This window comes from Carex rostrata, chromosome 2 (genome assembly GCF_964058835.1).
Source record: "Carex rostrata chromosome 2, lpCarRost1.2, whole genome shotgun sequence".
Classification (NCBI taxonomy): domain Eukaryota; kingdom Viridiplantae; phylum Streptophyta; class Magnoliopsida; order Poales; family Cyperaceae; genus Carex; species Carex rostrata.
In genome coordinates this window covers 7,532,270-7,554,002 of record NC_135919.1, presented here as the reverse complement: position 1 = coordinate 7,554,002, position 21,733 = coordinate 7,532,270, and the positions used below count along the sequence as shown (strand labels likewise).

The window sequence follows — 21,733 nt, the reverse complement described above, 5'->3', positions numbered from 1 at the left end:
ATTTGGTCTCCAAGCACATTTCTATATGGATTAAACATCTAATGGTTCGGATCGGTCGTTTGGACTTTAAATCCATGATTATAGTGCAATGCATAAGGGGGTTCATGCATTGCAATGCACCATAGCCCATCTCATATAAAGGGTAAAATTGGTTTCTGTAAATTTAAAATGAGTTTTAATAGAAAATTTGTGAGTTCTAAAATTTAAAAGGGTAAATATGATATTATGAATTTTAGTGGGGGAATATGTAATTTCAAGTTTTTATTAGGGTAATCAATAAAATGCGATCTATATTATATTTACATGATGTAGATGAATGATTGTGAGATTTGATACAAATTTAACATTAATCAAATTATTCAAAACTTGTAATTCCATATATTATAACTATATTTGATTGATGGTCAATCGCAATAAACTATTACACAAACCAATTTATAAGTCCAACAACATGTTTATAAATATTTTTTTCCTATTTTTCAGAAAAAAATTTAACATTAATTTAGAAAAATTATGTCAACTTTTCAAAATTAACTTCAAGATAATTAAATTTAGTGAATCTCATAATTTGTATTAAAATTAAATTCAAACCTTTTTTAAGTCATTTAGATAACTTACAGGAGCCACTAACCAGTTGACTCTTCTTCAAAAAGAAAAGTTTTGAATATCAATCACTAAAAATTATTACAATATTGCTTCAAAAAATTGCTCTTGAAAAAATAAATTCTCCAAAACTGTGACTTCACCCTTGTTGGAATATTGAAAATGATTTGGGTAATCTCTTTCAAACTCCAACTTAAACATTTGCAGACCAAAAATGTCGATTGGAACATACTATATAATTGTTTAGCATTTCAAATTTTAATATTCATAACGAACATTCCATTCAGATTTTGAAGCCTCTCTCACGAGAGTTCGAGCACGGTTGATTAAGAGAAAATGCTCTAAGACTGTGACTATTCAAATGTCGAGAGTTTGAGCTTTTCTCACAACTTCGCAGATTCGGCTAAGCTTTAGAGAAATAATAATAATAATAATAATAATAATAATAATAATATATAATCTCTCATACGAAAAATATTGTCTTTTAGCAACTCAGAATAATGTAAATAGTAATGTCTTTTGTGATATGGAGGGAAAGATGTACGAGAATATTTAGAGAGGAGAAAAAAAATACCAACCATCCTTGCAAGAGAGATACTGCAAGAATATTGAAGCTGGTTTGATGTACATTAGATCTTCTAGCTTACAAATGTATTACTAGTTTCAAATTTTATTTGTTTTTTGCTTTCTTTCTATTTCAAATCTGTAAATAACTTTTGTAAAAACTGATAACACTGGTGTCTTGATCAATAAAATATAAAGCTTGACCTTCACATTTCTTTTTAAAAAAATATTGTCTTTGCCATCAGATTAAGGACTGATTTTCAGTTTTAATGCATATAACTCGTTTGAAAAAAAAAATGTGTATACGTCAATTTCTTAATAAAAAAAAAAAAAAAAGGTCGAGTTTCAAATCTTAAAATTTTAAACGGACTATAGAATCTTTTTTAGAAATCATAAATAAAAATATAAATTTTATCAAACCAACTTGATTGCTTAGTTTTTTTACAAAAATTATAAGAACTGAGATGTCATTGTCCTTTTTTTTTTTGGGACCAAATGGTCATTTCAGTCTCATCCGTTTTCACAGATTTTGAGAAAAAAATACGTTGAAAAATTGTAAAAATAGATGAGACCGAATTGTCATTTTGGTCCCCCAAAAAAAAAAAAAATTTTGGGACCGAAATGACATTTCAGTTCTTATGTTTTTTGTAAAAAAAAGGTAATCATGTTGGTTTGATAAAAATCTTTTTCTTAATTATGGTTTATAAAAAAAAATTCCGGTCTATTTATAGTTGTTAATTTTGTTTTTTTGGGTAACATGGTTGCTTCTATTGCTATTTGCTACGTACCGTACGCAGGCCTTGGCCTTGAATTGAATTGAATATGCTTGACATGGGATGTAAATGAGCAGCGTATGTTATTCCAATAACTTGACCTTTTTTGTACCATTTAAATCGACTTGAAACTGGTACGTACCAGGCCCTCCAGAAGAAGTACTGAAAACCAAGGCCATTCATAATTTGATGCTTCTTTTTCTCGCCTCATAAAAGCAGCTATTTAACAGGAGGTGCTGTTCTGCTTCTGCACATGTCTTCTGTGTAATGTGAAAACGACATGTTCTATTGGAAATTTTTTATTCATAGAATTTATAAAATTCAGACCTAAAGAAATAGAAAGAGTATCTCGTATGTATCAAATATAGTAGAACCGGACTCATTGAATCCTATTTATAGATTTATTTTTTTATTTTTTTTGAACTGTAGCATAGGAAAAAAACAAAAATTTATGGATCTCAGTTAATAATTCCGATTCATAAAGGGTTGATTTTCTGTGGCACAAAATCCTCTGTAACTATTGATTTTCTACTGATACAAAGGGATTTATGTCGTAAAAAATCAATTAGAAAATTTATGGATCTCAATCAATGATTCAGATGGTTTTGTGCCGCAGAAAATCAACTCCTTTATGAATCGGAATTATCGAGTCCGATTCATAAATTTTTCTTTTTCTCCTTACTACAATTAAAAATAAAAAAAATAAAAAATCTATGGATCGGACTCATTGAGTCCGATCTTACTATATTGGATACAAGCGAAATACTCTTTCTATTTCAATATGTCCGAATTTTATAATTTCTATAAATAAAAAATTTCCGGTTCAATTTGTCTCAAAACAAAATTAATTTCAGAAAATGGAGAGCAGTGAACCAACTCACCAAGCATGGTATTGGTATCTGATTCTGACCCCCTTGCAGTTGTAACTTGTAAGGACAAAATTAAAATCCCAGTTATTCAGTTTTTTATTAGAGATACAGTATTTTATAACTGTTTAGGTGCTAAGCGCTGACTCCACCAACTAATCTGACATACTGACATCTTTTCTTTGCTTAGCATCTCCTCTCTGCCTTCGGATCGTCTCCAACCCTTGTTTTTTTTTCTTTTGTTTTGTTTTAAGAAATGGGAAGGTTTTCATTAATACTGAGCATAGTGACAAATGAATAGTTCGGGTTCAGTTCAACAGGATAATTTTTTTTTATTCAGGTATAGTTCGGAAATGATTCGGTACAATAAAGAAGCGAAAAAAACCCAAATAAATAAAAAAGAAATTCTAAAAAAAATTCGCGTTTTTCTCGCCAATAATTCGTGAATAACATTTTATTTGCAAATAAAACGTATTATACGTTTTTTAGCGTTTCATTCGGAGTTCGGTTTGAAAACGTCAAAAAAACATTTAATACACAAATAAAAACAAATTTCTCGCGTACATTGTCACTATGATACTAAGTCACTGACATCATGATGTCAAAGAAATATATGAGAAAATAACTGTTATCAACTTTAGATGTTACTATGGGGTGATTAATATTTCAATATTTAATTTTAACTAACAACTTCCAATTATACATGACTGGTTTTAAATTCAAAAGAGGCTGATTGATTTTAAATTCAACAAATTTCTTAATTCGCATTAGGATTAAGTCTTAAAGAGGCTTAAGTAACTGATATTCGGTTGTCTTAATCCGTAGATAATAACTAAAAAAGCTAAAGGAAGGAATAAATGCGCCTTAAGACTCGAGTAGAGAATTCAGATCCGGACAAAACGAAGTTAAAAAAGATGATCTTAATTTATGCTAAAAAAACCGATATTAGACATAATTAAGCGACTAAAAAATCTAAAAAAAAAAAAAAAGCTCAAGAAAGCCTTACTAAACAGCACCAAAACACTTGTTTCTTTCGGCCGTACAATGGAAGAGGATCCGATCCCCTCTTGCACTGCGCAAGCAGCAACGGATTAATTAACTAATTAAGGTTAGCGATGTATTAACAAAATCAAATATTCAAACAACCACATGCGCAACTACGTGGGTCTTTCTAAGTCCAAATTTTTATTTATATAAAAAAAAAATCGAAATTTACAAATCTACAGCCATTTTGAAGTTATTTTCAGATCTGTCCAATCTGGAAAATTATTTTCTGGATCCAGCGTCTATTTCCGAAAAATAATTCTTTGGATCCAAAGGTTCTTTTTCCAAAAAAATTATTCTCTGGATTTAGGATTTTTTTTCTTTTTAATTAAATAAAAATATTATGATTTATTTATTTTTTATATTAAAAATAGATGGAATATTATATGATTGAATTTATTAGAAAGACTGACAAATAATCCGAATCAATATTTCTTTAGGTCAGATTTTTTGCTACTATAAAAAAATTCAAAATAAATTTTTCTGTGTTATTAAGAAAAAATAAAAATGTTTTGAATCTAAATTATTGATATTGGTTCAAAAGTCATTTCTGACTAAATAAAAAAAATATCGGGGTCCTTCCAGCACATTCAAATTCTAAGATATTATATCTATTTTGGAAAGAAATTGATCATAAATCACTCAGCTCTAACATTTTGTCATATTATATTGTTTTTTTTAAATAGAAGGATCATATTATTTTCTTTATTTACTTAGAAGTGATTTTTGAATCAGGATAACTCAGTTTCAAAAATTTTTTTTTTTATAATAACACACAAAGAAATATTAAAAAAAATTTTACAACAACAAAAATTCAGCCTGAAAAATAATGATCTGGGTTATTTGTCGGAGTCTTTCTAATAAATTCAATTATATATAGTATTTCATTTATTTTCAAATAAATATAAAAATATTTATAATATTTCAATTCAAAAGATAAATAAATCATAACATTTTTATTTAATTAAAAATAAAAGCTCAAATCAGGAGAATAATTCTCCGAAACCTCAAATCCAGAGAATAATTATCCGAAAGAACTTTTAGATCCGGAGAATTATTTTCCGAAAAAAGACGCTAGATTCGGAAAATAATTATCCGGATTAGACAGATCTGAACGTAGCTTCACAATAGCTATAGATTTGTAAACTTTGAATTTTTTTTTTTAATATTAATAAAATTTTCGGCTCTTCGTACATTCCAATTAAAAAATTACGGATTCCGCATAAATTATGTGGCGTGGCCTCTGTTACTTAACTAAATTTTCATCAGGATAATGTTTTTTTTTGGTATATGGTTTTTTCGTGGGGAACTCGTCTATGAATAATACTCGAACATGTGTCAGGATCATGTACATTATTTAATTTGAATTTCACATAAATTTTTAATAAAAGTGATTTATGTAAACAATCGTACGGAGCCTTTTTTTTCTATGGTTAAAGAAATAAAAGGACGCATTAGAAAAAAAGCGAATAAATTGGAGCAAAAATATCTATAACAATTATTAAAAACTGTTTTCTAAATATTTCCAGATTGATATGATGCATTAAAATTCTATGGGATTCTCCACATTGTGTAAAATCACATATATACTACAAGGCCTAGGGAAATTGGCACCTTTAATAAGTAAATAAAATTTAATATTATTTTACATCTTAAATTTATTTCTTAAGATGTCTCAAATTGGGATTTTTTTTTTATCCATAAAAAATATTAAAATCAGACGTACGGAAATAGAAAGAGTGCATCGTTTTCAACAAATATAAAAAGATTTAACTCGTTGAGTTCAATTCAAATATTATGGATCATACTCAATGATTCAGATCCAGTTTTTTTTTTTTAGTTTGGATTTGGATTATCCGATTAGAGGAGAATCAAGCTATGGTCCACAAATAATTCCAGAAAAATATATATTTGAATCTAGATCATTGAATTAGATTCATATATTTTGGATCTGACTCAATGAATCAGATCTTTCTATGTTTATTAGAAACGATGAGTCTGAATTTAATAATTCTTATAAATAAAAAAATTCCCTGAAATTGTCATTAATAAGTGAAAATCGTTGTTGAATGTTTGTCAAATTGCATTAGTCTGTACTAGTAATTTCTCCAACATTTTTTGTTCAACAGTACATCAAGTACTGTAATATTTTTCAAAAAGGAGGGTTCAAATGCCTCCATTTTTTGTGTCTCCACCATGCCTTTATTTTTTAAAACTTCAATAACTCAAAATTTAAAACTTAAAAGTCAAAATAAAACCATTAGATGTGATTTACATCATTTTATTTATGCACATGTAAAAAATTATAACATTTCAATTTTATTTTGATTGTCATCAAGAGCTTATAAAAAACACACTAATGTGGATGGTTTATAGACGTTGATATTTGAACTTATTGATTCATATAAATACAAAATTGAAATATGATAATTTTTTATGAGCACATAAAGAAAATAATATAGATCACATCTAACGGTTTTATTTTGACTTTTAAGTTTTGAATTTTGAGTTATTAAAGTTTTAAAAAATAGAGACACAAAATAGAGACATTTGAACCCTCCTCTTTTTCAAAACAATGATTCTCCATTTATCAATGCACTGGAGACAACACACATCATATCATATCATATCACAGTGCGAGGACATCCAAAGGTCAAATATTCATTTTGACCCCCAAAAAATGCTCAAATCCTTGTATGGATCTTATTAAATAATTTATGACTAATATAGAAAAGTTAAACTTTATTATTTTTTTTTGTGTGAACTATATCTACTCACCAGAGTAACATGTAGCATCAAATTTATACACTAATAGAAACAATCAATACTATAATAAATAATCAAGTAAATACTAATTATTTATGGAGAAAGAAAAAGGAAAGGGCCAATAGTTTGGATCTCTTTTGAAGAAATTGAATTTATTCTCATCCTTTGTAGGATATAGAAAACCATATAATTTTAAAATTCAGTGCAACACTACATTTCTAATTATTGTTTATTCTTGGTCATGTTTCAGAAAGTCGAGATATGAAGTTGTAGATATTAAATTTAGAGTGAAACTATGATACATAGTGTATGTTGGTATGTATTATGAATTTAATATTTTAATTTTTAGAGTCCAAACTGTTGATCTAAATTGTTTAATTTGATTTGTACATGAAAATATAATTGTAGTTCAAATTTACATATTATTTGTTTTTACTATTTTTTTAGATAGAATGAAAATTACTTGATTTAAAAATTTTAAACCATTTAAAAGTAATGATTTTCTACCTATCTAAAAAATATAAAACCTGAACTACAAGTACATTTTCATACGGATATAGAGTTGAACGATTTAGATTGAGTGTTAAACTCTGAAAAAAAAATTATCAATCCATAGTAAGGACCAATCCATACTATGCATCAGTGTTGTAAATAACGGTATGCGCTCGTCAGACAAACAAGGTACCGCCAAGCGATTAATCGCGAATAATCGGAAATAATCGACCATATTCGAAAATAATCAGCTGATTAGTAAGAAAAATTTATAACGATTTGATCCCGCCAACGACTAATCGGCCGAATAATCGGCCTAAACTGCTGTTTTTTACAACACTGCTATGCATAATACCATGGCCTCATTCTCAAATTTACATCTTACAGGGACCTAAGTGAAAAATATTCGTAATTGTAAACTCTGGAAAGGGCTCATGTGTAAAAAGGTAAAGGCCCTTTTAATAGCTGTGGAAGGAAGGGTGGCTTTGGAATTTTCCCGGGAAGCAAAAACTTAGAAAGCTCTATCAGAATTCAGAAAGCCACCTTTTTGAGCGAAAAAATTATATTGTAATAATCCGTTGATCTGGTCACCTACTCTTTCGATAAAAGCTTCTTTAACCAAATCCTGTTTTCATTGATCTCTTTTTATGAAGTCGTTGTACACTTTTTTAGTGGGTTTGTTCTTGTTTTGCGCTACTGTTATCTAGCCTTGTTTTGAACGCTTGTGCTGTGCAGCAATGGGAGAAGCTATGAAGCACAAGCGCTCTCTGAGGCAAGTTCTTTTCCTTTCAGAAATCAGAATCCTTAATCTGGTATTTAAGGTTTTATTGATCATGTGTAAATCTAATTACAGTGATTCTGATCGGAGAATCAAAAGCTCTGCTTCTCTTTTGGAGGTACAGTAATTTTATCTCATTCCAAATTTTAATTTTTCAAAATATATTTTTAATTTTAATTTTAGAGTGGTTTTGTTTTCTAGGTGAGAGAAATGGAGAGAAGAAGTTCTACAAGGGACATGAAAGAGGTGAATAAATGTTTTAAGTGCAATATTTTTCAGAATTGATTGCTTATTCATATATAATTAATTAAGTAAATGGAAATGAATTTATGTGGTATTTATCAGTACTTTTATAGTTTTTCACAAACTGTAAGAAAAAATAAATATTATTTAGCTTTTATTATTAAATGCATGTGTATCATCACAAAATTTATATCTGCTCTTGTGTATTTTTAATATAATGATTTCTTATTTCTTATCTATTTTTTAATTTAATGATCAGTACAGGCATTTTATCTAAATAGTCCATGTTGCTTACAAGCCGAAGTGTTAATTTTGTGTGTATATATATATATATATATATAAAACACACAGGAAATTTTGTCGAAGCAATCAGTCAATCACAAAATTTTTTTCGCTCTTCTGTAAATGTTTCAGGTCAACGAATTAGAGAAACTGCTCCGTGACCAATTTGTTATCAAGCATGCTCTTGAAATGGCATTAGGCCACAAGCCCCATGTCCTGAGTTCTTCATCGAACGATAATTCAATTCCTTCTGTAAGATCTAATTTCTCTTTTTCTTATTCATCTTATTAAAAAATATAATTTACTCATTTACCAGGTAATTTCAGACAGTTACTACTGTATCCATAAATGTTCTGGTTTTTTGTTGAAAAAAGTTTCACAAAAATGGCTCATTCCATATCAGAACTAGCCTAGGATTGTCATCCATTTATCAATGAGAGTGAGGCTATGGTGCTATGCATAGCACGGCTTGGTCCGTATTATGGATCAATATTTTCATTTTCAATCAAACAGTCGATCTAAACCGTTCAACACGATCTTCATATGAAAATGTGCTAAAAATACTAAATATTATATTTTTTTTACTATTTTTCTAGATAGGTAGAAAATCACTACTTTTGAATGGGAATCCTTTGATCAAGTGATTTTCTACCTATAAAAATATATAGTCAAAAATATTCTAAAAGATGTAAAATTTTATCTACAAGTAGATTTGCATATGGTTATCATGTTGAATGGTTAAGATCAACTGTTTGAACTTTGAAAATGAAAATATTGATCCATACTTAGGGGCACTATGCACTATACATAGTTCCATAGCCTCTATCAATTAAATTGAATTTTGATACAGAAGTAGGAATATTATTCATGGACCGAATGGCGAACCGGTTCATATTTTAAGAGCACTTTGTCTTTTCAAGTTGCCCGTATTGCTTTATTAATGCACTCATCTTTGCCACTAACAACTAAAATTCTGAAAAAAAAATAGGTGATCCTTTTAAGTTTTAAATACACCAATTATTGGGCACTCACCAAAGCAAGTTTTAATTTGTGTCAGCCAACAAAGAAATTGATAAAGGACGTTGCAATACTCGAGCTAGAGGTGATGTACTTGGAACAACACCTCCTCTCTCTGTATCGGAGAGCATTTATGCAACAAATTCCCAGTTTACCCCTCCAAATTTCTCATGCGAACCTTATCCCACTGTCAACCAACTCACAATCGACATCTGATGCTGCCTCGATTACACGGCAATCTAGATATGTCCAGTCAAACAGAATGACCTTACCACGCAAGTCGGATACAGGATCACTGAACGGGTCCACGATCGCTGTGTCAAAGAGGCCACAGGAAAAGCAACAGGGCCTTGGTCGTAGCCATTCATCTCTGTTGCATCGTTCAAGTGGTTCAGCTAGGGTTTCTCCTGCAGAGAAGAGTCTCCGGGTTCTCAAGCCGTGTTATACCTCCCCTTTAACTTTCCAAGAGGTATATGCTTTTACAACCTGATAGCATTTCATTTTGAAATATCTTATTTTTTATTACCAAATTTAATTTCTACTATTCAATGCTATTTCTGCCACCTGTACAGCTGTACCCAGAATTAATTGCACATATCATTCCGTGTCAAAGTTCTGTTGTTTCTTCATTCATTGTTCTGTGCAGTGTCTTCACAAACCATAAACTTAATGTAGTAAATGGGAATTTCAATTGATTGCCAGGATAGGGTTGTAAATACGTGCCATGCTGTTACCAAATTCGGTGGGATGGTCACGGCACGTTAGTCACGCTGTGACCAAGGCATGCCGTGACATCACGTGCTGTGTCCATATGTAATTGGTCACATTTAACTATTTTTTTTCGTAATTTAAGTTAGTTTATTCAATATTCACCATCTGATCAAGATCTAATGGTTCTGATCACACGTGACTATATGACGTGACTAGACAATTTCGAGTGTCATACCGTGCCGTGCCAATTTTACGAAGGAGTGTCATGTCACGCGAGTGGTCATGGCATGGGGTACACAAGTCACGGCACACAGGCACACGTGCCGTGTCGTATCTGGTCATAGCGTGTTTTCTTTACATCTCTATAATGATGCTTAATAATGCCTAGTTATTTTACCGACAGGACAAGCCAGATACTAGAGATTCGTCAGGGATCGTAAGTCTGGCAGAGCATCTTGGCACGAGAGTATCAGACCATGTTACCCTAACCCCCAACAAAATATCAGAAGAACTGGTACGTTGCATGGGTACCATATATCTCAAATTGAAAGATCACAGTAACTGCAATGACAATAAATATAATTCTGGTACAAACCACGGTTTCTCTTCATCTTCCCCATGTTCGTCTTTCTCTTCTGTGAGTGCTTTTTCTTCACAATTGGTGGGGGATACTTGGAGTCCCCAATCAAAAAGAGGAACATGCTTTACTACCGAGTTCTCTTGCATAGATAGTATCGGTGTGGTAAATGAGACGACAAAGGATTTTAGTGGGCCCCACAATTTGTTTTATGAAATTTCATCTTTGGGTGAGGTGAATCAAAGGCCTCAAGAGGTGGAAGATTTGTTGCAACAATACAAGTGAGTAAACTACTATAACATTGTTTTGTTTTCTTTCTCTTCTTTTGCAAATAAGATTCAAATATTATCCTTAAATGACATCCATATAAAATCTATTTTATATATGCAGTTAAAATTTAATGCTTTTGTTAACCGTCTGTAAATATAATATCTGCAATTGTTACAAATTTATACTTATTTTCAAGGTCCCTTATCACAAGCCAGAATTATTTTTTGTCTAGGATTTTTAAATTCTGGATAAGCAAAAGCAAAAAGAGCAGTTTACCCGGATGAGGCCCAATAAATGGGCATTATTTTCCTACTTAGAAATGTGGATACTATTTTGACTATGCTTAAAAGTATACGACTACTTTTTCCTCTTTGTTTTTGCTCCTTTTCTTGTTTGATGATGCAACATTTTATTTTTTTTTATTTTGTTGGTGTCAGATCACTAACCCAAAGGCTAGAAATGGTTGATCCCAAAGGACTGATGATGGAAGAAAAACTTGCCTTCTGGATAAATTTGCTTAATGCCATGATTATGCATGTAAGAGTTTCTCTTCTCTCTATTTTACTATATTTTACATATCAAAGTATACTGGTACCAGACCTGACTGATCTGATACCAAATGCAGAAAATTGTCTTCTGAAAAAAAAATTCTGCATAGATATGGAGAAATAGAAAGAGTAGCTGGGATTTTCAATGGCATAGATGGATCTGAAAAAAAATTTGGCTCCAAACTTTGGAGCTGATTTCTTTTTTCGGATCCAAAGTGTTTTTTATTTTATTAGAGTGGCTGGATTTGTTTTGAAACAGAAAGAGTGGCTGAAAAAGAATAAAACACTTCGGAGCCGGAATAAAAAAAAAAACGGCTCCAAAGTTTGAAATTTTTTCCCTATATTATTTAATAATAATTTCTATAAATTAAAAATTCTGTCTTCCTTGCATTGTCCGATTATATACTAAATTTTGTTCTTAATAATCTATCAATTTCAGGCACATGTGGAGAAAGGCATTTCACACAGTAACAAAAAGAGGCTTGAATCGGTTAGTAAGATAAAATGCAAAACAAGAGTGCTCAAAATTTGTAAATTTTTATTGGTGTCTAACATATAAACGTTATTTCCAGATAGCATATGAGATAAATGGACATAGAGTAAATGCAGAGATAATTAAATGCCAGATTTTGGGGTATTCCAAAAACCCTCCTGGACAGGTACTTGCCACAATCTCACTTTTGCATTAACATTTCATAATTTAAAATTTTAAAATTAAAATGATGAATAGTTGCTCTCTTTTATCTCCACGAACGATGTATCCATGTAAAGTCTTATCAGTTTTGATTCATGGCCAAAATGTCAAAATTTGAATACACTAGTAATCTGCCACAGTTACTTGATTAGTTCGTTTAAATGTTATAAAATATTATAAAATCTTACATGGGAGAGTATTGCCTCATAAAGAAGAATAACATCAACATGTAAATGTGTTTTTATAATTTTAGAACTATTAATGTAAAATAGGATTGTGGTACCAGAACTCTTGTAATTTAATTTTTATATTATTGATGTACTTAATCATTCTATAATATGTTCTTCTCTTAAAAGTTGAATTTAATTTTCTTTTCCTTGTACAGTGGCTTAAGTTATTACTGTATGGAAAGGCTAAAAGCAAGGTGATAGAAGCGTGGCAATGCTTTTCGGTTGATCACCAGGAGCCTCTTCTCCATTTTGCACTCTGTTTTGGAAGCCACTCGGATCCTGTGGTAAGATCAGATTCACAGTTTACAACTCTGAATTTTAATTAAGGCAACGGTACTATGTATAGTGCACATCAGTCTGTACTATGGATTCGTATCTTAATTTACAAAGTTCAAACTGTCAATCCATATGATCTCCACATGAAAGTGTACCTGTATGCCAAATTTTACATTTTTTTTTGTACTATGTTTTCATATAGGTAGAAAATCGCTTGTTCTAAAGATTATGGACCATTTTAAAGTAGTGATTTTGTACCTATCTAAAAGAATATTAAAAAAAATTGTAAGTATATTTTCATTTGGAGATCATGTTTAACGATTCGGATCAGCTATTTGGACTTATTGAAGATGTGTGTCCATAGTACCGACCAATGTGTGCTATGCATAATAGCGTAGCCTCACTCATTTTAATTTGTGCAATTGTTCATTAACTTTATTGGTTGCACAATTTTTGTTGAATCTATCACTGGCCACTTCAAATTCGAACATTCTTTCATAAATTTGTTAGTCATAAAAGCAACTTTTTTTTTTTTTTTGTGGAAAATTCATACAGGTTCGCATATATAATTCAAAGAGGGTGTATCACCAGCTGGAAATTGCGAAAGAAGAGTACATCAGATCGAGAATTTGTATACGAAAGGAGCATTGCATCATTTTACCAAAATTGGTTGGGTGGTTTGCAAAAGATGCCAACCTAAATTTGCAAGGCTTGTTGGAGATGGTAGAAAGTTTCCTTCCCCAAAGTTTAAGGGTGATTTTGCAAAATTGCGATCGAGGGAGGTCGCGAAAAATCATAGAATGGATGCCTCACAATTTAACCTTTAGATATCTTATTTCAAAAGAAGTAGCTAATTTTCAAGCCATCTAATTAAACACCAATCCTTTGTTTTCGTTTTTGTTTTATTTTTCCAACCCAGATTTTGTTTGTTTAAATCTGTACAGAATAGTTCATGGAAAATGAGAAGAAATTTCGATGCTTACAATTTATTCGCTACTCTGCATAATTTTTTTTGAGGATTATAATTTATTGATAATATAAATTTAAAATTTTTGATGATCACCAGAATAAAAAATCAAATAAGAAATAAGTTTCTTAAGCATTTATATGGTACATATGTTATGTTAATAAAAATAATGAAATTTAATGCATATTTTATAGTTTGCCAAATAAAAACGCCTCATAACCTTGCAAACTGGGTGAGAAGGACTGGTACAGTACCTGGTACTGGTACACCGATACAATGCCAGATATCACACTTGGAGATAGAACATAAGCTGAATAACAGCTTCTTTGCAATAGGTTAAAAATTAGGGTAGCGGATTTACTTTCCTGTTTTTTAATTTCCCTAAGGATCATGGATCTATTCCAAATTATGTCTGGAGAAATTTCAACAGACAGAGAATTGTAATATGTAAGACTGTTACTGGTATTTAATGAAATCATGCCTAAGGGCTTCAACTAAAAAAAAAAAAAAAAAAGCAATCGGTCGTTGGATTCAGTACCGGTCTGACACAGAGATGCTCATTGTACCCAGAAACCCAAAAGATTGAAGGGCATCAATTATCAAATAATTGCCTTACATCTGCCAACACACTTCTAAATTATTATTTTTATTTGATATGCTAAAGTTAAAATATTTTAAAAATTATCAAATAATTTCATAATCAATATTCCACCCTCTTTAAGGATTAGTTGTTTTCGAGGAAACTGCATTTCTGAATATTTTTGCATGGAAGTAATGAAACTAAAAATGACATCATAAAAGAATTACCATTGCGTTCTATCTTCTACGTGTCTCATTTTTTTCAGTTGAATTAAAGATCGTTGGAGTCTCTTATTTTTTATTTATAAAAATTATTATTATTATTATTATTAAATAATATTGAAAAATAAATGAATGAATAGGCTTTTTTAAGTATAGACGGATCAGAAATTCGCGATCTAATGTATCTAATCTGATGGCCATGGCAACACAACAGACCACGCTAAATTGTAAGTTCCCCGATCTGAAAAGAATTTCCGGGTAAAGTTTGGAGCCGGAATTTTTTTTTTTCAAATCCAATGTGGATCATGCCAATCATAAAAATCACAGCAATACAACGGACTACTAAAATTCGGTTCTCTTGAATACGAGAAAAAAATTTGGCTCCAAACTTTGGAGCTTAATACCTAAGAGGATCTACATCCCTGGTATTAATATTATGAGAATTTTTAATCTGATATGGCATTTTTTAATTCAGTTTCAAAGATGTAGTTGAGTTTTTTATTTAGAAATTATGCAGGAAAGTTTTTTATTAAGAAATTGTTTATAAGCTCTATGATGGTCAAATAATTAGCTCAAATTATTTCTCCTTTTAATTAATTGTTGACGTGGTTTAATAAAAACTCGAAACTTAATTTTAGGGATGTGAGAGTTACAAACTTTACATATTATAATTTCTAAAAAATTATTAACATTTATTTAAAAATTCACTTGAGTTGTTAAGATGTAGATGCTCCCAGTTTATTGAATTTTTTAGATCCCATGTGGTCAATCCCACAATGTGGTGCAGTTTGGATCCGATTTTTTTTTTCCGGCTCCAATCTTTGGACCCGAGAGAAAAAAAGGGATCCTTCTAACATCAGGATTGATTACATATTTTTTATTTCAATTTATTTTCTTATGTTATGCTGATGAAACAATCCGGGAAAACAATGGGTAGCTGCTGTGTACTGTTTACGGCACACAGTTTGTCTTGTACCAAGACGACATGGCTTCTGCCCTTTGACTTTTCTTCATACCCCTTTCTGCCTCTTCATTTCTCCCAAAGGGCAAAAAAGCACCTGGGAGGATAAGGCATGTACCATTCATTCAAGCTAACTAAACTGTGTTCAAGCTTCTCTCTACTACATCCCAGCACCTATATATATCTACAAACTTCACACAGTCTATATATCATCCAAACAAAACAAAATACAAGTAAAATTTTAACACAGATATATAGGCAGCAATGGCTCTCTCACAGGGTATAAACTTCACAGAAGAGCAAGAGGCGTTGATTCTGAAGTCATGGGCTGTGATGAAGAAGGATGCTGCTGATTTGGGATTGAAATTCTTTCTCAAGTATACAACTAATTTCCTCCCTGTCAATTTTTCTTTGTTATTTCAAAATGCTTTTTGGGAGGTAAATTAACCCTGAGTTTCTTTAATTTGTTGGTAGAATATTTGAGATATCACCATCTTCCACCCAGCAGTTTTCGTTTCTGCGCAATGCCACTGGACCTCTTAACAAGAACAGCAAACTCAAGACTCACTCCATGGCTGTCTTTGTTATGGTATATCTCTCTCTCTCTCTCTACTTCTCTCTCTCATAGGTTATGTTTGCATCTTATACCCATTAATGGAACCTTGAATAAACAACAGACATGTGAGGCGGCAGCTCAACTACGTAAAACTGGAAAGATCACTATCAGGGAAACAACCCTTCAGAAGCTTGGTTCAGTTCATTTCAATGCCGGAGTAATTGGTGCACAGTTTGAGGTAATCAATTCGAAACCGTTTTCATACACTTCGAACACTTTTCATATCAAACATGCGTGCTAAGTGAAATATTTGTATATATATAGGTGACGAGGTTTGCGCTTTTGGATACAATAAAGGAGGCAGTACCAGAAATGTGGAGCGAAGAGATGAAAAATGCATGGGGAATAGCATATGACCAGCTTGTTCTTGCTATCAAAGAAGAGATGAAGCCTTCTTCATAAGATAAATTTGCAAAATTTTACATGAATAATACATGACCTCGTGACAGATTTTTCTCTTTTAAATTTTACACCAGCTTGTAATATTTAAGTTGAAGCCTTTAAAGGCCCAAAATAAGAACACCAGTGCGTACTGGTGTTCAACAGATTTTTTTACTTCTCGCATTTCCTTCAAATATTTCCTTCAAATATTGTAAATTACAAGTAAAAAGGTTATTTAAGAATGCAAAAGTGATTAAATTCATGACCAGCCTTGATTAACTAATAGTGAAGCGTCTAATTAATATATGCACAAGTACAGTAATTATTGCATATTTAATCTCTTACAAGTCCGGTGATATAGCACCATTGATCTGACACCCACAATTGCTTCTCTAGAACAAAGCAAGAACAAGTGTATCAGCCAAAATAAAATTGATAAAAATGAATTAAAGAAAATAAGAACTTAGTTATTCCTTTATTTCATTGTTTTCTACAAAGTGAAGTACATAAAAATAAACACTTGCAATATAAAAATTTTAGGGGTCTTGCAGTCATTTCCTTAAAAAGTGCCAATTTTTTTTAGTTTGGTACGAACAAAATTTTGTTTCTCCAGATGATTACAAAATTATGGAATTTTGTGGCATATTATCTAAAGAGTAGTAGTTTACATAAGTTTGATGATATACCTGGTTCAACATCGAACAATTATTTATTTTTTTGCAATTTAGATCTTGTACTTCATGGTCTCTTTCTCAAATCCAATAGTGGGGAACTGCTTTGCGTACTCCTCGACCTCATGACGGAGTTTTTTTATCTCAGACTGGATCGTCTCACTCGACTCGATTGTGGCCAAGAAATCCTTTAGCTTTGTTCCTGTTCAAAGCAAAATAGAAAATAAAAATAAAAAAACAAATATACAACCACCAAAATGTTTGTAATGATGAAACAATTAAAATTTAAGTTATGGAGAGAGATGCAATCAAAGTTTTAGAGAAAATTTATATTCCATTTTTGAGCTGGTTGGTCAAGTATTACGAGAGATGTATATGAATTTTATTTCATTTTTTTGTGCTCAATATTTATTGAGCAAATTTCATACTTCTTGACACTTTTGATTGTATCTTATTTATAATTTATCAATAAATATAAGATTAGGGGGGCTTTTCTTTTTCCATTTAAAAGGCAAACATTATAATCAATAGATCAAGGATAAGTACCAGTTGATTTGCAAAAGTTCACAAATAAGAAATAAAATAAAATGGAACCTTGGGTTTGACCCTTGATTGAAACAGCAAGACCAACAGCAGCATCAAAAAAGTCAGCAACTTTGGCAAAGTCATCTTCCAAAAATCCCCGTGAAGTTAGAGCAGGGGTACCTAACAAATTTTCATAAAATTGAAATAAGTATATATTATGTTTTGGAGGTTCCACTATAATAAAAAAAAAGTACATCAAATAAAATAAAAATTTTAGTTTACCCATTCTGATTCCTCCTGGTACCATAGCAGAGACATCACCCGGTACGGTGTTCTTATTAGCTGCAATATGTACCATCTCCATCACCTTCTCTACTCTCGATCCATCTATTCCCTGTTTTTACAGTACTCGGTAAGAAACTTTTAAAATTTAAGTTCAAACATAAATAAAATCTATCCAAGAGAGAGGTTAGAGGGGTTACTTTATTCTTGAGATTGACTAGAACCAAGTGGTTATCCGTGCCACCAGAGACAAGTTCATAACCTTTGGTAGTCAACCGCTGCACGTTTTTGTAACAACAGAATTTATAAAATCTCCAGCAGTACAAATAAAAGAACGTTAAAACGAAAATTAAAAATCGAGAAACACGGATCCTTCTTACCTCAGCAAATTTGGCACAATTGCTGAGCACCTGTTCTTGATATGCCCTGAATTCTGGTGTTGCGGCCTATTACAATGGGATCAAAGGAGAAAAAGAGGTTTATAATTTAAACAAATCTGGAGCAGATGAGGCAATTACATGTAAATAGTAAAATATTTCTGAAAAGTTAGGGATAAAAATCTCTCCTCTAATTTCTTCTTATTTTGTCCAATTAAGTGGAGGCGCATTATGTAAATGCAAAGGTGTTTATAATACAAATGTTTATCTAAAGCATCATTGTAATCACCTCAAGGCCTATGAACAAAACACTCTTACACAATTCCAAGCAAGGAAAAGGAATTAATTTGGCACTACAGGTAGAAACAAAACCTGTTTGAGAGCGACAGCCAACCCAGTAATAGTATGGTTGTGGGGTCCACCTTGAAGGCCAGGAAAGACGGCAGCATTTATCTTGTCTTCATAGTCGTAAAAAACCTTTTGTTCAATCAAGAAAATAAATTTATTAATAAAACAAGGTTAATTAGTTGGGTTTTTACATTGCTTTACTTCTAATTATTTACTGCGGCAATATCATGTATTCCCCTCAAAAACTTTGAAATCACGTATTTTCCCCCCTAAAAATTCATAATATCATATTTACCCTTCTAAATTTCAAAAACTCACAAATTCTCCCATTTATGGCCTTTTATATTAAGCTCATTTTAAATTTATAAAGTACCCATTATACCCTTTATTAAAAAAATAAAAAATATGTAGCCTGTTTAAGAAAAATTTCAGTCTTCTAATTGGTCAGTTTTCAAGGGCAAATGGGTCATTTTTCTACTTCTCCGATGCATACACAGTGACATTTCGGTTGGTTCGGTTAAATTTATTAATAAAAAGAGGTTAGATGGGTTTTTACATTGCTTTATTTCTATTATTTATTTATTTATCAAACAAAAAAATTTAGACCCTATTCTACGCCTTAATCAGGGTTTACTAACCTCGACTCCTTTCTTATTGACCTCCTTGAGACCTTTCCTATAGAAGATCATGGCTCCTCGGGGACCACGCAGGGACTTGTGGGTCGTGGTTGTCACGACATCAGCGTAATCGAATGGAGACGGGATGACACCAGCTGCAACCAGGCCACTGATGTGTGCCATGTCAGCAAGCAGTATGGCCTTTTGTTTGTCACACACCTGTCCCAATTTAACCAGAGTCATAATACAGTTCAAACGAGTTTCTCTGAAAACGTGAGTTTAAAAATGATCTTATAACCTCTAATGGTTTTATTAGTTTAAAAACATGAGTTTCCTATAGTAAATAGTTCTGATTCATTAAAAGGGATAATTTGGTACTTGCCTTGCGAATGCGTGCATAGTCATAAAGACGGGCATACGCACTGGCTCCAGCCACTATCAGCTTTGGTCGAAACAGAGTTGCACTCTTCTCCATCTGTTAATTGAAGAGAAAAAATGACAATAGTTGATCACAATGACAAAACTGTAAAAATATCTCTTTTTCCTCCAATTTATGAGTAAAGAAGCACACCTGATCATAGTCAATGTAGCCAGTGCTCTCGTTTAGTCTGTAAGGCATTGTTTCGAAAAATATTGAAACTGCCGATATCTTCTTAGTATCAGTCTGAAAAAATGTAACCAAATTCTCTCTTATAAATAATTATTAATCACCCTGATAATTACATTAAAAAATATATTGGGTTTTGTTCCTTTATAAAAACACAATAATTAATTTGTATACCTGATAACCATGAGATAGATGGCCACCATGAGGCAGATCAAGTGCCATAATTCTCTCATGAGGCTTCAAAAGCGCAGTATAAACATGAAAATTCGCCGGTGAACCAGAAAGAGGTTGCACATTCACTGATATAAATTTAAACAAAAAAAAAACAAGGAATTTACCACAAAGTTAGCCCCCTGAAATTGAATTCAATATTTCAATTAGATTAAAAGATTTAATTACAACATTAAACTGAGATACGTTACCTCCCCACTTTGCAGGGTCTAGACGAAAGGCCTCCAATGCACGCTTCTGACACAGTGATTCAGCCATATCGATATATCTAAAATCATATTAAAAACAAAATTAGTGTAATGATATCTGAAGATGCAAGCAACCAAGAAAATAAAAATAGATGACGAGGTGTAGAATTGTAATTATTACTCATTGCCACCATAGTATCTTGCACCGGGGTATCCCTCGCTGTACTTGTTCGTCATGACAGATCCAACAGCTTGCATCACTGACAAAGATGTGAAATTCTCTGAAGGTATCAACTCTAGGCCCTGAATCAGATAATAAAAAATTATTCTATTAAATCGACATATAAAAAGTTAATATAATTTAGCATACATAATCTAATACAAATAAAATCTGGCAAAATAACACAAAAGAGAAAAGACAATAAAATACCTTCCATTGCCTACATTTCTCTAGTTCAATAATATCAGCAATCTCAGGATCGACTTCTTCTAGTGATGAGTTCAATTGCTTTGGCCACTGCATATATATGTTCAAAAAAGATCATTCTAGAGAAAAACAAATCGATCAAAAAACTGACACGAAAATTTTAAACAAAGATGTTTAAATTTTTCAAAGAGAAATGAGTACAGTAACGGGAGACTTCTGATAGACAGCTTCATTAGGCAAAGAAGTCTGCGAGAAAAAACAACAACAACAACAACATCTTAAATTAACACTAGGGAATCAATAAATGCGAAGAAAATGGAGAATTGATTGAGAAGTTGATAGAGAAAGAGAAAGAGAAGGAACCAGGTAGTAAAGGGAGGTCAAAGAGTAAGGTTGCCTCCTTGCACCAGACTGAGAGAGTCGTCTGAGGAGCGCAGTCGCCATTGCCATCTCTCTCGCTCTCTCTCTCTTTCACTTGCTCTCTGTTTGTCTCGGAAAGATGGCGTAGCAACGATGGTTGGTGGGGAATGGGATGTCTAAACAAAAAGAGGGGAAAGAGGGAAGAGAGGAGTGCATATCCTCTGAGATACCTCATATTTTGCGTGACCGACGTCTCCGGTGCCTATTCGGGAATAGCGCGGGGGCCAGTATTATTTGAGCTTTGAGATTCGTGTATAATGTATTTTAACAGTTTAGATTTTTCAAAAAAGTCATGCAAAATATGAGATATCTCAGAGGATCCGAATTCGGATGAGAGAGGGAGTTAGTGAATCGAAACATCAGATTTTTCATGTCCATTTTCAAGTATGCGTGTGGCGGGTTAATCAAAAGCAGATACAATATTTTTAATTTTTTAGAAATTTAAAATCCAAATAATCGGGAAAAATGATAGATCGTTTTTTCTTTTCCTTTTGAAAAAATAAATGGAATCGCAGTTTCAGCAGCTTTCGAGCATATCTACGGTTGGGTTTTTACGTCAAAAAAATATTAATTAGTTTTC

At 31.8% G+C, this 21,733-nt stretch overlaps 3 protein-coding genes across 4 annotated transcripts; 2 read left to right on the top strand and 1 right to left on the bottom strand.

Moving 5' to 3' along the window:
• Positions 1–7,705: 7,705 nt before the first annotated feature.
• Positions 7,706–13,719, top strand: LOC144572053 (uncharacterized). Its single transcript, XM_078321462.1, has 11 exons — positions 7,706–7,880; positions 7,962–8,004; positions 8,088–8,132; positions 8,544–8,663; positions 9,469–9,897; positions 10,543–10,997; positions 11,424–11,523; positions 11,974–12,024; positions 12,107–12,193; positions 12,614–12,742; positions 13,290–13,719. The coding sequence occupies exons 1-11, from the start codon at positions 7,846–7,848 to the stop codon at positions 13,602–13,604; spliced, it is 1,809 nt and encodes a 602-aa protein (XP_078177588.1). The 5' UTR covers positions 7,706–7,845; the 3' UTR covers positions 13,605–13,719.
• Positions 13,720–15,656: 1,937 nt separating this feature from the next.
• Positions 15,657–16,624, top strand: LOC144572287 (anaerobic nitrite reductase Glb1-1-like). The gene is made up of 4 exons (XM_078321799.1): positions 15,657–15,840; positions 15,938–16,052; positions 16,141–16,257; positions 16,344–16,624. Exons 1-4 carry the CDS (start codon positions 15,728–15,730, stop codon positions 16,479–16,481), a joined length of 483 nt encoding a protein of 160 aa, XP_078177925.1. The 5' UTR covers positions 15,657–15,727; the 3' UTR covers positions 16,482–16,624.
• A 95-nt stretch (positions 16,625–16,719) lies between these two features.
• LOC144572229 (serine hydroxymethyltransferase, mitochondrial) lies at positions 16,720–21,282 on the bottom strand. 2 transcript variants are annotated; one of them, XM_078321701.1, is made up of 16 exons: positions 21,097–21,282; positions 20,935–20,979; positions 20,737–20,823; positions 20,488–20,609; positions 20,310–20,386; positions 20,062–20,186; positions 19,852–19,944; positions 19,663–19,755; positions 19,302–19,499; positions 18,688–18,792; positions 18,319–18,384; positions 18,139–18,216; positions 17,939–18,050; positions 17,726–17,836; positions 17,147–17,333; positions 16,720–16,852 (listed from the first exon to the last, which is right to left on the bottom strand). In XM_078321701.1, the coding sequence occupies exons 1-15, from the start codon at positions 21,181–21,183 to the stop codon at positions 17,185–17,187; spliced, it is 1,548 nt and encodes a 515-aa protein (XP_078177827.1). In that variant the 5' UTR covers positions 21,184–21,282; the 3' UTR covers positions 16,720–16,852; positions 17,147–17,184. The 2 variants fall into 2 exon arrangements, with proteins under 2 accessions (XP_078177827.1, XP_078177823.1); XM_078321697.1 differs by having other exon boundaries at positions 18,139–18,384.
• Positions 21,283–21,733: the final 451 nt, after the last annotated feature.

Coding starts and splice junctions, on each gene's coding strand:
- LOC144572053 (XM_078321462.1), top strand. CDS start 7,846: ATGGGAGAAGCTATGAAGCACAAGCGCTCTCTGAG. Junction 8,133..8,543: donor CTACAAGGGACATGAAAGAG/GTGAATAAATGT, acceptor TAAATGTTTCAG/GTCAACGAATTAGAGAAACT. Junction 10,998..11,423: donor GATTTGTTGCAACAATACAA/GTGAGTAAACTA, acceptor TGTTGGTGTCAG/ATCACTAACCCAAAGGCTAG.
- LOC144572287 (XM_078321799.1), top strand. CDS start 15,728: ATGGCTCTCTCACAGGGTATAAACTTCACAGAAGAGCAAGAGGCGTTG. Junction 15,841..15,937: donor GGATTGAAATTCTTTCTCAA/GTATACAACTAA, acceptor ATTTGTTGGTAG/AATATTTGAGATATCACCAT. Junction 16,053..16,140: donor CCATGGCTGTCTTTGTTATG/GTATATCTCTCT, acceptor AATAAACAACAG/ACATGTGAGGCGGCAGCTCA.
- LOC144572229 (XM_078321697.1), bottom strand. CDS start 21,183: ATGGCAATGGCGACTGCGCTCCTCAGACGACTCTCTCAGTCTGGTGCA. Junction 20,980..21,096: donor TGACCTCCCTTTACTACCTG/GTTCCTTCTCTT, acceptor TTTTTCTCGCAG/ACTTCTTTGCCTAATGAAGC. Junction 18,051..18,138: donor TAGTCAATCTCAAGAATAAA/GTAACCCCTCTA, acceptor CTGTAAAAACAG/GGAATAGATGGATCGAGAGT.